General features: G+C 41.6%; 1 protein-coding gene across 1 annotated transcript in view; it reads right to left on the bottom strand.

Annotated features, from left to right (window-relative positions):
- Sycp2l (synaptonemal complex protein 2 like) overlaps positions 1-16654 on the bottom strand; it is a 64200-nt gene that overhangs the window by 40067 nt on the left and 7479 nt on the right. Inside the window, exons 7-12 of the mRNA XM_090355283.1 lie at positions 10828-10913; positions 10625-10713; positions 7726-7760; positions 5631-5773; positions 2255-2307; positions 1127-1172 (exon numbers count right to left, since the gene is read on the bottom strand). Coding sequence (XP_090211409.1) covers positions 1127-1172; positions 2255-2307; positions 5631-5773; positions 7726-7760; positions 10625-10713; positions 10828-10913 — 452 coding nt within the window. The remainder of the gene's footprint in view (positions 1-1126; positions 1173-2254; positions 2308-5630; positions 5774-7725; positions 7761-10624; positions 10714-10827; positions 10914-16654) is intronic.

The following is a 16654-nucleotide window of genomic DNA, read 5'->3' as shown; positions in this document are numbered from 1 at the left end:
AGTCATCTTTGAGATGAGACCTGAATCAAAGTATGCACAGGTTTCATACTCCCCTTGTCCCTATAGTCTGGAGTGGCTTTCCCCACTACTTTCAGTGCTCCTGTGCCTGGCTGTGCTTCGCATAAGACCAGGTATGAGATTTTCTCACATTAGTGCTAAATTTGGGATTTTGGAGCGTTTCAGACACACACACACACACACACACACACGTTTTCATTCCTTGGTGTAGAGCAAACATGAGACTTATAGCTTACTTCTCCTTTCCTGTAAATAGTATTGCTGAGAACACCTTTCATCCTATATGCCTACTTCAATAGCTGCACAGGTTGGATGAAGGGTATTTCCATAATGTATGCCACATGAGGGTTGAATCTGATAGAAATGTGGGAGCCTATAATGTAAAAAGAATCAAATGGAGAATAGAACCCTTTCACCACCAGAGGAAAAATATATACGGCACCAGGAAACCTCAGCTGAGCCGAGGCTCTGAAACTTCTTAACATCCACCCTGAATCTGGGATGTCACGGATTCTGATTGTGCCCATGAAGAGGATTGGTTTCTCTAGAACTCAAAAGGAGAGAGTGAAGAGAAACTGATCAGCCTTGGACTATAAAATTCAAGATAGAATGAAAGCAAGACCATGTACTTTATACCATTGAAAACATCTGTACTATACTATAAAGGTGCTTTATACAAAAGGGCAGCTTGCCCTGCTATTCCCCGTCCTATACAATCCTAGGTGGAGAGACTGGAGAGTGGCCTGAGTTGGCTGGGGAAAGAAGAGGGGACATCAATTGGAAGGAACGAATGGAAGAGGTCACCCTTTCCCTCCAAGGCAGGCATGAATAATGCTACCTGTGAACATGTAATGTGAGCAAACTTCCCATACCTGAACACCGGCACTGTGCAGACGCTAACATTCCTTATTCTGGTACTGACATGAGAACCCTTGAGCCTACTGGCAATGAGGACTGGCTGTGGTAAGATCTCTCCATTTGCAAGTCAGGATCTCTTAGGAGAAATTGAAGTCAGAATCTTTGAGCATCAAGAGTGAAGTCTAACCTAACTCCATAATCTGTGGGTTTCTTTGCACACCACTCCCATGATACCCAAAGAGAAACGTACCTCACACTCATCCGCAAAAGCAGCAATGCATGGAAATGAATAGACCCTGCAAAACACCCCACAATTAAAGGAGAGAAGTAGGAGTGAACCCATAGACAAGCTACAAACCTCCTTGTGACCAGAATCTATAATGAGGGTGTGTCACTAAGTCTCCTTATTTAGAGTGTGTGTATGGGGGAGGGGAAGCTGACCCCTGAACCTGGGAAGTTGTTTTGGGGTAGTGACTCTCCATCTGGCAATAAATTGGCCAAGTTTACCAGCACTATTTCTCAGCCAAACTATTTGGCAATATTTCTAAAGAGACTGTTGTATTTATTAAGTATCATTTCATCAAGTGATTAACTGTCCATTCACATTAACCTCAAATGTGTACAAAACTGTTCTTCAGGGGCCAGGAGCGTGGCCTAGTGGTAAAATGCTTGCCTAGCATACATGAAACCCTGGGTTCGATTCCTCCATACCACATACACAAAAAAAAGCCAGAAGTGGCACTGTGGCTCAAGTGGTAGAGCACTCGCCTTGAACAAAAGAAGCTCAGGAACAGAGCCCAGACCCTGAGTTCAAGCCCTAGGACTGACCAAGAACAAAACAAAAAAACTGTTCTTCATTAAAATATATGGACTCACTAAAGGTTGTAGTATTAAATTTTCCCCATATCATATATAAATATGCTCCCGATAATTTTTTTTCAGTTACGGGCTTGAACTCAGAGCCTGGGCACTGTCCCCGAGTTTTTTTCCACTCAAGGCCAGTAGCACTCTACCACTTGAAGCCACAGTTCCACTTCCGGCTTTCTGGTGGTTAACCGCACATAAGAATCTCACAGGCATTCCTGTCCAGGCTGATTTTGAACTGAGATCCCCAGACCTCAGCCTCGTGAGTAGCTACATTACAGATGTGAGCCATCAGTGCCCAGCTTTCAGATAATTGTTAAACACAATAGAACAAGCCAGGCAGAAATGGTCTGATCTTCTGACGTAGTGAATCAATGAACCCTTAGTGATCTCTGCGAAAGACGGATGCCACACTCTCCCCCAATATCAAACAGATCCTGGGTGTTCTTTTAAGATATGACACATTTTCAGAATACAGATAGTCAACAAAATAATGTCTAGAGAGACATCTTACCTTCTTTGGTCACCAAGTTTGTTGTTTAAGCGATTGAGAAACCGTCGAATATCCTTCAATGTAATAATGCAAAATATTTTCATTTTAAAAATTAAGATGTGTTAATAACCACCACATACAGACCAGTGCTTATTTCTAGTATCCAATAACATCATAAGGGGTTTCAAAGACTATATTGACAATGCTTTGCAAACAGCATGGGGGTAAACGCCCATAACCCCAGCACTCGGGAGGCTGAAGTAGGAGAATTGTGAAAGAGCAGTCCTAAACTACACAGAAAGAAGAGGGAAGGCAGGTGGGGTAGGGTAGGACAGGACAGGACAGGACAGGACAGGGCAGGGCAGGGCAGGGCAGGGCAGGGCAAGGCAGGGCAGGGCAGGGCAGGGCAGGGCAGGGCAGAAAAAATAGATAAGAAAATGAAAAAGAAAAGAGTGGGGAGAAAACAAAACTTTGTTCTGCAGAGAGAAGGCTCAAGCACATGTTTCTGTCAGGCACATCCCCTCACCTCAATATCTCTGAACACCTTCCCAGCCTTTAAAGCCACAGCCTTTAAATGCACCAAACTGAGGTTTTGCTGGGTATAGTTTTCATTGTCTTATTGGTTTTCTAGGAGTTACAAGCCATACCTTCCTGATTCATTTTTCTGGCTTACATTCGAAGAACAAAAACTATATTTAGTATTTTCCCAGCATGGAATCGAATTTGTTGTCCCAACGTTGTAAAGGCAGAGAATAAGTCCAGTTATTTACTTTTATTTGCCAGGATTGGCTGCTGTGGCCAAATTTTCATCATGTCTTATTTTTTCCATATATTTTTATTTTAATTAATAGAAGGGTTACATTATATTCACCAGATAGAAGGTGCATTACTTCTCAAACATTGATACCCTTTCTCATGTCTTGGTCCCCATTTCTCTCCCCCTACCCCGCCCCTCATCTTGTTTTTCCCTCTTCCCTATCCTATTTCAAATAACCAAATACATATATATATATATCAGATAACAAGTTGAAATACTATAACAATATGAGATAACCAAGGAACAGCAAAAGAGATGAGAGAAAACATAGTACATTAAGGACAACAATCACTCATTATATGGCTTTTGTTTCTATATCCTGGAGGTCCTTTCACTTAGCGTCATACTATATGGCCTTATGTGTCTAGATTTTGCTCTACTGTAAATCTTTGCTAGGAGAGCCCAAGGTTTCTACTGATTATGTCAAATGAGGGAAACCATTGAGCCTACGTTCCTTTGAGTCTGGCTTACTTCACTGAATATGATTTTTCTAAGTCTTTCCATTTCCTTACAAATGGGGGATGTCGTTCTTTCTGATCATGTCTTATTTCTACTCAGCACCAAGTAGTCCTTAGCATGTTAAGCCATTCTTTAAAAGCAACTGATTAGGAAGCTAATGACTCAAGTACAAAATGATTTTGAAAATATACCAATTGGATTTTCTAAGTTCACATGCAGACGGAATGAAATGGAGATGGAGAGAGAGGACCCAGTGTCTCGATGCCTACAGCACCCCAGTCACTCTGCTTCTCTCAATGAATTCAGACTTTGGGGTGGCATCTGTGTCCATCTTGCAGTTGAGCATACAGGCTTTATAAGTCCACCACCTTGCCAAAATGCATACATCATGTAAGTCAAGTGTGGTGGTCAAACCCAAGTTAGGGACCCAAAGTTCACGATCTTTCCATCAGGCCATCTTGAATCCAAGCTAAATATGCAGTCTCTATATGGCAGTAGCCCAGAATCTGAGATAAGTAATATAAAATGTTAATAAAATCAGAAGCCTGGGACCAACGGTTCATTCCTGTAACCCTAGCAATTCAGGTGGCTTTTCAAGGTAGAAAAGCTTATGAGACTCCATCACAAAAAGAAAAAGATAAAAAGAAAAGGAAACTGGGCACTAGTGGCTCACACTTGTAATCTTAACTGTACAAGAGGCTGAGATCTGAGGATAGTGGTTCTAAGCCAGCCCAGACAAGAAAATCTGTGAGACTCACAACTCCAGTTCAAAACAAAAGTCCAAAGTGGAGCTATGGCTTAAATGATAGAGCATTAGCCTTGAGCACAAAAGCTAAGGTACAGTGCCCAGGTTCTGAGTTCAAGTCCCAGGATCACTGACTTGTGCATATATACAAGTACATGCGCGCGTGCGCACGCGCACACACACACACACACACACACACACACACACACATGCATGCACACATGCACACACATGGGACAAAATAACCTGAAAAAAGAAGGGCTGAGGAGTGACTCAGGAGTAGAGCATCATCTGAACAAACCCGAGGTCTCAGTTCAACTGGCAGTGTTTTCTAGTATTGGGGCTTAACCTCGGGGACTTGGTGCTATCCCTTAGCTTTTCCACAAAGGGTAACACTATGCCACAACTCCACTTCTGGCTTTTTTTTTTTTTTTGCTAGTTAACTAGATATGAGTCTCATGGATTTTCCTGCCTGGGTTGACTTTGTAATCCTGAGATCTCAAGCTTCTTAAATAACTAACATTATAGATGTGAGCCACTGTTATCTGACTTTAAAAAAAAAAATGATGTTGTTTCTCAAAGTGGTAGAGTACTTGCCCTGAGTGCAAATTTCAGGGACAGCACCCAAGCCCTGCGTTCAAGTCCTGACCCCCAAAAAAGTACAAGTAAAAATTTATAAAATCAGAATCATGTTGTGAGCCATCTTGTACAGTTTTATTAGTGTGAGCAATGCTATTATCAATTATACCTTTCCCTCCAGGTCTAAACTTTCCAGAAAGTTTTTTTTCAGGACTGGGGATGTGCCTCAGTGGAAGAGTGCAGTGCAGTATACTTAACACCCTGGGTTTGAGCCTCAGTATCACAAGCATGCAACAGTTCAGAGGAGGAAAAAATGTGTTAACCAAGCCTAAAGCTACTTTTGCGCTAACGACGCAATCCTAATAAACTCACTTTGCACAGAGGATACTAGGAATTGTTCCTTCCCTATGGTGGCTGGAAAGCTCACACACCACCACCCCATATACTCACTGCCACGAGAGCATAGCGGGCTGTATCTGCCATCACCTGGCAAGCCTCCAGTGCTCCTTCTCTAACCTTCTTCTGCCTCGTCAAGGATCACTGCAAGTTGCTACTTGACTATCTTCTACTGGATCTGTCAAGCTCACAGAATTCTATCCCCCAGTCTCAGTTACCTCTAAAAAGTGCCATCCAGAGCCCCCTAGGAGGCTCCTTAATGCCCTCCGACTGTTTCCCTGACATGAGAAAACAGGAAGTTTAAGAATGCCAACTTCATCCAATTTAGGACATGATCTCCCAGAAGACCACCGACCAGGAGCGCACTGGGAGAGGATGCTCAGGAAAACTTGCTCACTCACCGTGTCAAATTCCTTGCCCTTTATTTCTTTGAAAGCTTCAGCGAAGACCTCATCCTCAAACCACTGGTGAACAAGGTCATTTCTTGATGCTCTGGTGGTCATTCTATACAATGCCTCAGAAAGAGACACCTGCTGGCTGTAGTCTAGAAATTGAAAACACAACAGAACAGGAAATGGGAATTCCCAAACCAGGCCCTGCTCGGAGAAAGCCCAGCTTAGAAGACTTGTATGGCAGCTCTATGGTACTTCTAGTATTGTACCTGGAACTGTTTTGGTCATTTAATTATATTTAAAATTTGATAGAAATTATATTTAAATAATTTATTCACTCTGTGTGTGTGTGTGTGTGTGTGTGTGTGTGTGTGTGTGTGTGTGTATGCACGTACATGTGCACATGCAGGCCAGTTCTAGGGCTTGCACACTGGGCCAGGGTGTTATCTGAGCTTTTTATTCTCAATGCTAGTTATCTACCACTTGTGTCATAGCTCCATTGCCAGCTTTTTAGTAGTTAATTGGAGATGAAAGTCTTACAAACTTTCCTACCCCAGATGACTTCAAACCAAGATCCTCAGTTCTCAGCCTTCTAGGTAGCTAATATTATAAGCTGCCACTTATTCACTTAATTAAGAGAAACAATAGGTTGGTACACACACTTTTGAAAATATCTATTCCTTGGTTTCACATTTTTAAGTACATTTAAACAACTAAATCATATAAAATAACAACATATAAATACAAAGTATAAAATCTCAAGATTAACTGATATTGTAGAGCTGAGACACCAAAACCACAGAGATTAACATGTTCAAATCTTGAATAATTCTCACAATAAAAAGGGAACTGTAGGCTTTTTATATTCAACAGTATGGACTTTATGTTCTTGGAATTTATAGAATAATAATGCTTTCAGGTACACAGAAAAGCCTGACAATGAAAAACCAAAGAGCAAGGAATGACACTGGAGCATGAATGCAGACTTTTGTGACTCTGGTTTCTTTTATTTAAAAAAAAATACATATGGGCTGAAGGGCCGAGAGTTTGGCCTAGTAGTAGAGTGCTTGCCTAGCATGCACGAAGTCCTGGGTTCGATTCCTTGGTACCACATACACAAAAGGCTGAGAGTGGTGCTGAGGCTCAAGAGGTAGAGCTCTAGCCTTGCCAAGGACAGAGCTTAGACCCTGAGTTCAAGCCCAGGACTGGCAAAAAAAGAAACAAAACCAAGAACCCAAGGGCAGTGCTCAGGCCCTGAGCCCAAGCCCAGGACTGGCAAAAAAAATATGTGGGCTGAGTCTTGCCAGTGGTAGAGTAGTTGCCTAGCATGCATGAAGACCAGGGTTCGATTCCTTGGTACCACATACATAGAAAAAGCCAGAAGTGGTGTTGTGGATCAAGTGTCTCATCTTAGCTACTCAGGAGGCTGAGATCTGAAAAAATATTGAGGTTCAAATAAAGCCCAAGTAGGAAACCGTGAGACATTTATCTCCAACCATTAAGAAGCTGTAAGTGGAGCTGTGGCTCAAGTGTTAGAACACTAGCCTTGAGGGACAAAAGAATTTGAAACAAATATAGCAAATACTAAAATTTATCAAATCTGGCAGGCAACTGAATGCTCATTATTCCCCAAGATGTTTAGTACCCAAAGGTCTCTCAAAATAAATTTAAAATAATGGGATTGGAAAAGATAGACGAATGATGGAGGGGTGACATTGATCAAGATGCAGTGTACTCGTAATTTGGGTTGTATAATTGAAAACTCTTTGTACAACTTCTTAAAAATAAAATTTAAGGGTTCAGAGTGTGGCCTAGTGGTAGAGTGCTTGCCTCACATGCACAAAGCCCTGGGTTCAATTCCTTGGTACCACATACACATAAAAAGCTGGAAGTGGTGCTAAAGTGGTAGAGTGCTAGCCTGGAGAAAGCCCAAGGACAGTGCCCAGCTTCTGAGTTCAAGTCCCAGGATGGGCAAAAATTAAATAAAAATTAAATAAATTAAAACTAAAATGTTAATACCTACCTCAACAATTTATCCCCCAACATTTCAAGAATGTCCAGTATTTGATAACCTAAGTTATTTAAAACTCTAAATATGTCTTACCACCCACAGTCAGCATTGTCCTTGCAAAGTCCATTCTGAAACATTTAAATAAATTATATTTTACCAAAATGAACAGTAGAAGGTGAAACTTGATTAAATCACATTAAATTTTCAAGCAAAGTTATATTTCTGCAATTATTTCATTTGAAGCATCAGAATTTCTACAATGTGGAAATAGATCCCTTGTATAGGAAACTCTCCAGCTTCTGTTTTTGTGATATCTGTGGTTCATTTATTTATTTTTTTTGCTTTGTTGCCAGTCTTGGGCTTGAATTCAGAGTCTGGGCACTGTCCTTGAGATTTGTTGCTCAAAGCTAGTGCTCTACTATTTGAGTCAGAGTTCTGCTCCCAGCATTTTGGTGGTTAATTGGACATAAGATTTTCATGGATGAGCTGGGAGTTTGGCCTAGTGGTAGAGTGCTTGCCTAGCATGCACAACGACCCAGGTTCGATTCTTCTGTACCACATACATAGAAAAAAGCCGGAAGTGGTGCTATAAAGGTTATCTTTGAACTGTGATCCACAGATCTCAGCTTCCTGAATAACTGAGATTACAGGTATGAGCCACTGGCACCCAGTTCTCTATGGGTTTTTTAGATGTTTGGGCTACTATATATTTCGAAGCTCCAACTCCCCTTTGTAGAGGGAATTTAAACTTGAAGATCTCTGAGGATTCCTCTGATGCTACACTTTGGGGGTTTTATGACTGTTACCTCACTAGTCTCTGAAGGCATGTGTCCTGTAACACAGCTTGACGCTGACAGAATAAACACAGCCTGTTCACTCCTATGATGTATTTTATCTCATTTAAAAGCCAGGAACCAGCAAAATAAAAAGCAAAAGTGGAGCTGTGGCTCAAGTGGTAAAGCATCAGCCATGAATGGAAAAAGGAACAGTACCCAGACCTTGAGTTCAAGTCCCAGGATTGACACAAAATAAATGAAAATTGATCAGAGATGTAGTGAAATCTCACCATCATATATAGGACATCTTCATTTTGGAATATGTTAATTTTAGAATTTCAACGTAAGTGTAATGTTGATCTCTATCTTCAGGTCTGAAAAAACGTCTCTTCTGCTTTCTGGTTTTGTTTCCTGTTTTCCAGCATTGAGGGTTGGTGCAGGGCTTTGCTGAGATCAGCAGGTGCTCTACATTAGACTTCACCCAAGCCACTGACTTGTGAAGGGGTCTCACTGCATGGTTCACCCTGATCTTGAACTCACAATATTCCTGCCTTGGCCCCCTGTGTGCTGTGATTACAGGAGTGTGACCCCATCCCTAGCAATTCTCCCATTTTAAAGATTATTTAAGAAACCTTGTGCAAATTCCATTTGTCATAATAAATAGACTAATTTGATAGTATTAAACAAAAACCAAATTAAGAGCATCACTGAAAACTCTGCTGAATTTTACCTCTCATGTCCAGAATATTCCACACTTTCTAGAAACAAAGCAATCTGTTCCCAAGATTCTACTGAAAACTTAAGATGGGAGAATTAGGTCAGGTGCTCTCAAAATCTAAATGCACCACTAACCACACGGATTTCATTCATGCATTCAACAATATTTTAGGACTGATTCAATGTCTAAACGGCACTCTAAGGATAGTGAATGAGCAGTCATAATGTCAACAAGCACCAGCTGACAGTCAGCTGCTCTAAGCCCTACACTATGGTCTGCTCCCTTGCTGTGGCCTCCAGGCTGGCTCCTGGGCTACACAGTCACATGTCTATTAGGTTCAACTTTCACAATGTGGTACTGCTTTTCCCCTTTCCTTAAAACCATACCCTTCAAATTCCACAGCCTGAACTGCAGAACTACAGAACTGTAACAGGGTCACTGACATTCCTCCCCAAAAGAACAAACTCCAGCCCTTGCAAAGCAAAGTTCATGCCTTATTGGCTTAACTAACACAGCTCGATGCAGTCACTAAATGATTTGCCTGGGTGAACCTGTACAGTCACTCCATCACAGGCACACAAGCTGTGCACCCCATTTTCAGGGCAAACAGACTGAGGTACAGTGGGGGTTGTGGTTGTGCTCAGGTGTAATTAGTGGAAATGGAAGATCAGGGTTTGAAGCCATTCAGCCTGACCCTAGCTCTGGCTTTCTACTCCTTGGTCATTCTCTCCTGAATCATTACTGTGGTTTACATCCACAACTGCATTTTTTAATACAAAAAACTTACAATAAAAAAAACAGAACCTACTGCTTGAGAAGGAATGTGGTCTCACTAATTTGATGCTAAAGATAATTTTTGAGTATATTAATATAACTAGACACTGAGATCTGAAAATCATGGTTTAAAGCTAGCCCAGGTAGAAAAAGCCTGTGAGATTCTCATCTATAATTACCAAAAAGATGATAAAGCTAAAAGTGGAGCTGAGCTGGAGCATCAAACTTAAGTAAAAACAAAACCAAAAAAATCTGAGACACAGAGCCCAAGCTCTGAGTTCAAGCCCTAGTACTGGCACAATTAATAAAACGCCTAATAGGAAAAGAGCCTAAGAAGTCTGGGTGCTGGTGGCCCACTCTTGTAATTCTAGTTACTCAGGAGGCTGTTATCTAAGGATTATGGTTCAAAGACAGCCTGGACAAGAAGGCCAGTAAGATTCTTCTCTCTAGTTAGCCACCCAAAACTTGTAAGTCAAAGTGATAGAGCACTAGCCTTGAGCAAAAGAGCTTAGAGACCCTGACTTAGAGGCCCTATGTCTACTACCACCACCACCAAAGAGCTTAAGAAAGTCTATCCTTTTTCTCTTCAGTCTGTCTGCCTAGCCCTATGCCTGGATTCTAGTATATACCTAAAGTATCCCTGGAGAGATGGAGTCTATGGAGGACAAAGAGGAGAGATTTTTACCCTTACAATTCCTCACAAATAAAGTGCAGAGCCACTTACAAAAGGTGACATGTGCCTTCTAATAAAGACAGCTTTTTACTCTCATGCAGAGGTGTTGCATTCAACATGCCGTTCAAGGTCTCCAGAGCCTTTGGAGAAACAAGGAAGAGATTGTGGGAAAAGACACAAAACAGACAAATGCACAACCTTTTCTTTGGGGTTTTGGGGGCACTGACTGAACCCCTATGTTATTTTCAGCTCACCTGCTGCTGAATCAAGTGATTCACCGTCTTCTCTGCCACCAAGAATCCTAAGCCACTTATGAAGAAATCCAACATCTGAACTTTCCCTGGGAGCATAATACAATGAATTAATTGTAAGCCCCAGGCAACAAGTGGTTGACTCCTGAACAACAGGAAGAGGGGTGGGCAGGCGGGGCAGGCGGCAGTTAGCAATTTAGGACTGATCAGTTCTACAGAGGGGGCCTGGTGAAGCCTCTGCTTTGCTTCCAGCTGCAGAAGCTCCCAGGCCATGTTGACTTTCATTTCTCAGATGCCCACAAAGAGACAGGGATGGGGCAGCAGTGAGCTCAGTGTACATCATTCCTGTGACAGATGTGAACCAAGCACCTGCCGTGAGCAGACAGAGCCGTGGGCAAAGTGCCTGCAGCCCTATATAAGTGCACAGGTTGCATTGTTTCCTTCATTCACAGTAGCTAGAATGTGCCTGTAAACCTGCAAGGAAACATACGGGTTGGTATACAAGTGGCTAACTAATGAATTAAATGAAGTGTAATGGACTTTATGGAGTGCTCAAAGAATATAACTCTTTAGAAAGATTAAGTCAAAACTCAACCCGAGAAATGGGTACTTGCAAAAGGGGAAGATGGCAGCAAGGAGATGGAAGGAAGAATGAAGCAGATAAAGGGGAGAAAATACAAGCAAGGATTCATTGTGTATACCTCAGAACTCAAAAACACTTAGGGAAGGGGTGAGTGGAAGGATGAAGATGTTGAATATATGACACGAATCAAGATGCACTGTAGGGCTGGGAGTTTGGCCTAGTGGTAGAGTGCTTGCCTAGCATGTACTGAGACGCAGGTTCGATTCCTCAGCACCACATACATAGAAAAAAGCCGGAAGTGGTGCTGAGGCTCAAGTGGTAGAGCTCTAGCCTTGAGAAAGTCCAAGGACAGTGCTCAGGCCCTGAGCTCAAGCCCAGGACTGGTAAAAAAAAAAAATGATACACTGTATACATAAACTGCTGTGTTAAATAACAAAAGAAAACTTCAATACATAACCTAAAAATGGAGAAAGGAGAGGGAAGGGGTAGGTTGGGAGGGCTGGGTGAGTGTGGAAAGGGGCGACACTGATGAAGACTCACTGACTTCATAAACTGCTTTGTTGAATGATAATTACTTTGTATAATCAAAGATAACATACTAAAACAAACAAAAGGAAGGGGAAGAGAAGTATAACAGGGCTACTACCAAACTGCCTTGCAACTTTCACTCTGGCTATTTTTGGTTTGGGAGCAAAAAAAAAAAAACTATTGTTTAAGCATGTATACACTAGATATTTTAACTCATACACAGAATGTTCCTAGTCCAGATATTCTCAGCCAGAAGGCATTTTGCAACTGAGATGACACTGAGAAATGTCTGAAGATTTTTAGGTATGTATGCCAGTCCTAGAGCTTGAACTCAGAACCTGGGCCCTGTCCTGAGATTTTTTGCTCAAGGTTAGTGCGCAATCACTTGAGCCACAGGTCTACTTCTGAGAGTGTTTTTGTTTTTGCTGATTGGGGTTTGGACACTGTTCCTGACTTCTCTTTGCTCTAGGCTAATGCTCTACCACTTGAATCACAGGACCATTTCCAGCTTTTTCTGTGATAGAAGAGTCTCGTGGACTTTCCTTCCCAGGCTGGCTTCAAATCATGGTCCTCAGATCTCACTCCTGAGTAGCTAAGATAACAGGCATGAACCACTGGCACCCAGGTAGAGATGTTTTTTTTAACTGTCTCGACTCTGGTAAACTGAATTAGGCATCGCTAAACAGCAATGTGGCCAAAGTAGAAAAACTCTGTTGCAACTGATAGTTCTCAAAGACCAAATTTTCCTGAGCTACAGGAAGATTGCTTTTCAAAATTAAAAACCCTTATGAAACAAATATGTCTTGGGCTCACAGCTATTAATATCACATTGAGCCAGAGTTATAATGGGGCTAGTTTACCAAGAATTGCATCAAATGAAAGACAGAAAGATATCCCTACATGATCAGAAACTCTGATCTTGGCTAGTTACTGGTATCTCACATCTGTAATCTCAGGAGACTGTCCTTGGGGGCTCTACCTTCCCCTGCCCTTTCTATCTACTGTGAACAGTTCTCCCTGACATGCAGTCTCTCACCACCATGCTGCTCTTCTCGTGGTCAAGCAATCACACACTGACTCTCTGAAGGAGTGAGCCAAAGTACATTTTTCCTCTTCCCAGCTGTTTCAGCCAAGCATTCTGCCACAGTGATAGGGAAGCTAACTAAACACGAATCTCCTAAAGACATCCACACACATGCAGGGACAAAGAGTGAACGAATGCAGCAGTGATACTCATTAGACACTATATTGAAAATGAACTGTACAACCTATGGGTGGGGGTGGCAGGGCAAAACTGGGAGAGTCAGGAAAGGGCTGACATTGTCCTCATTATCTGACTTATGTAACCTCTCTGGACATCATCTTCATAACAATAGAAAATTTAAAACAATATGCCTATGGAGTTCAAAGCCAATTAACAATCACATTCATGAAAAAAGGCATACATGCACACTGTGCATACCTAAACTCCTGGAACTGAATTTCTTCAACTACTACCCACTGTAGAATTTATAAAAAACTTTTTAAAAGAAAAAAAAAGACCATTGGAAAAATCAGTGCCATAAGAAAGCATATATCATTATTAAGATGGCCTCCATTTCTGAAATATCCCAACATGTACTTTAAACCCTTAGTATCACAGTTCATGATCTCAAATTACCTTTAACTTGAACTAAAAAATTAAAACCCAACTTGAAAATTTTCTACACTGCTACCATAACTTATAGTCTTGACAGACACAGAAAGTGATCTGAATCAGCTCCAAGTTAAATTTACTAATAGCTGAGTTAGTCCATTTTCTATTGCTCAAAGAAAATACCTGAGATGGAGTCTTTTTAGGAGAAAGATTTCTTTAGCTCTCAGCACTAGAGGCTCAAGAGCAGAGTAAAATGGTCTGCTGAGTTCCCTGTGGGCTTTCCTGGTACCCAGAATCACAGGGGTATGAGCGTGTGTAAGGAACCTAGCCCAATCACATATGATCCACATTAATATCCTTACAAGGTCTATTCTCTATTAATATCCTCACAAGATCTGTTACACATCACTCACTGCTCAACAGTGATCTAACACTGTATTCTACCTCACTGGAGACCAAGCATTCATCCTTGGGGTACAAACGCACATCTGAATCACAAGGTCCATTTTAGCTGTTTCAAAGTGATAAAAACAATGTCTTCCCTTGAGTGGCTAATTAAAATATGTCTCAGGCAAACCCAAGCATGCCTTACTACACATGCATTTCAACATCGTAACATGGCTACCATCATGTACTCAATAAATCCAAACACGAGCCAGGCTCTGGAGAGCTCACACCTGTAATCCTAGCTACTCAGAAGGCTGAGTTTGGAGGATCACAGTTCAAAGCCAACCCCAGCAGGAAAATAGAGACACTTATCTCCAATTAACCACCAGAAAACCAGAAGTGGTGCTATGGCTGAAAATGGAAAAACTCTAGCCTTGAATGAAAAAGCCTAGGCCCTGAGTTCAAGCCCCACAGCTGACAAGGAAAAAAAAAAAAAAAGAATCCAAACATGATACTCAAACCCAATTTCCCCTTAAGTATCATTTAAGCCTCATGCAAATCATCTGTCCTATGATGATGTGTAAAACTGAATATTAATTGGTTTCTCAAAGGAGTAGGTATGTCTGCTTATTCATCTGGTCAAGCTTTTTTTGTTGCTGCTTAGGAGATGGACATCAGGAGATTGTGGTTCAAGGTCAACCCGAGTGAGTTTCCACAAATAGCCAGATGTAGTGGCAGACACCCGTCATCTGAGCAACACAGGAAGGTACAAATAGGACAGAGTATAGTACAAGTATAAAAGTGAGACACCATTTAAAAAAAAAAAAAGACAGAGCTGGTGGGATGGCTCCTATGGCAGGGGAGGAAGAAAGAAAAGAAAACTGGTTTTCACACTGCTAAAACTCTAGCAAGCATCTCTGGATGAAATGCAAATGTGGTAACTGACCTCCACATCAGTGCACATCAGTTATGAAGCGGATGGCCAGAAAATAGACACTTGTCCAAGGAGACACACAAGGGGTCTAAACCCCAATCCCTTACTCTTAGCGGTGCTGTTTCTCTTTTTTATGAATAAAAATACTTGCATATGAGTTATTCTTTAAAAAATAAAAAGCCAGTCTTTTTTTTTTCTATGTATGTGGTACCAAGGAATCAAACCCGGGTCTTTGTGCATGCTAAGCAAGCACTCTACCACTAGGCCAAACTCCCAGTCCCAAAAAACCACAGTCTTCCTGGACCATGCCAAGAACTTTCTCTGGAGCCTCCATTCCATTTCTGACCTACCCCTCTCCTTCTCCTTCTCCTTCTCCTTCTCCTTCTCCTTCTCCCTCTCCCTCTCCCTCTCCCTCTCCCTCTCCTCCTCCCCCCTCTCTTTTTTCTTGTCTTTTTTTTTTAAATTTTTTTATTGTAATTAGTAAAAGGGTTACATGATATTTGCCAGATAGAAGGTGCATTAATTCACATACATTGATACCCTTTCACATGTCTTGGTACCCATTTCCCCCCCCCCACACCCCCCACCCGTCTTGGTTTTCCCCCCTTCCCTATCAAATTTCAAATATCCAAATACAAATAAATTCAATATATCAGATAACAAAGTGAGATACTATACCAATCTGAGATAACCAAGGGACAGCAAAGGAGATGAGAGACAACATAGTACATTAAGGACATCAATCATTCATTATATGGCTTTTGTTTCAATATCCTGGAGGTCCTTTCAATTAGCTTCATACTTTATGGCCTTATGTATCAAGATTTTGCTCTATTGCAGATCTCTGCTAGTAGAGCCCAAGGTTTCTACTGATTATGACAAATGAGGGAAACCATTGAGCCTAAGTTCCTTTGAGTCTGGCTTACTTCACTTAATATGATTTTTTTCTAAGTCTTTCCATTTCCTAACAAATGGGGCAATGGCATTCTTTCTGACAGCAGCATAGAATTCCATTGTGTACAAATACCACAACTTGTTGATCCACTCATCAACTGAGGGACATCTAGGTTGGTTCCATATCTTTGCTATGGTGAATAGTGCTGCAATGAACATTGTTGTGCTAGTGGGTTTAGTATGTCCTTGTTTCTGGATGATTGCTTAAATGCCAAGTAGTGCCTTTTGAGGCACTGCCACATTGCTTTCCATAGTGGTTGAACGAGTTTGCACTCCCACCAACAATGTAGTAGTGATCCCTCCTGGCCACATCCCCTCAGCATCTGTTGTTATTAGTTTTCTTGATCCTGGCCATTCTAACTGGAGTGAGGTGGAATCTTAGAGTTGTTTTGATTTGCATTTCTTTTATGACCAGAGATGTAGAGCATTTCTTCATGTGTCTATAGGCCATTTTTGTTTCTTCTTCAGAGAAGACTCTCTTTAAGTCTTTGGCCCATTTTTTAATGGGATGGCTGTTACTTTGGAGGTTAGTTTTGGAGTAACATATAGAAGGTTACAGTTATATTCATCAGGTACATTTCTGATATTTTTTTTTGTTTTGTGGGTCATGGGGCTTGAACTTGGCCTGGGTGCTGTCTCTAAGCTCTTCAGCTCAAGGCTACTGCCCTACCCTTGAGCCAAGCCCCACTTCCCATTTTCTAGAGGTTAATTAGAGATAAGAGTCTCAGGTCCTTTTGTGCCTGAGCTGGCTTTGAGCCTTGATCCTCAGATCTCAGCCTCGTGAGTGGCTAGAATTACCGTGGCCACC

Source organism: Megascapheus bottae, chromosome 22 (assembly GCF_031878675.1).
Source record: "Megascapheus bottae isolate mThoBot1 chromosome 22, mThoBot2.hap1, whole genome shotgun sequence".
Lineage (NCBI taxonomy): Eukaryota > Metazoa > Chordata > Mammalia > Rodentia > Geomyidae > Megascapheus > Megascapheus bottae.
Note: the sequence above shows the minus strand (reverse complement) of the source record. Positions and strands in the feature narration are given on the sequence as shown.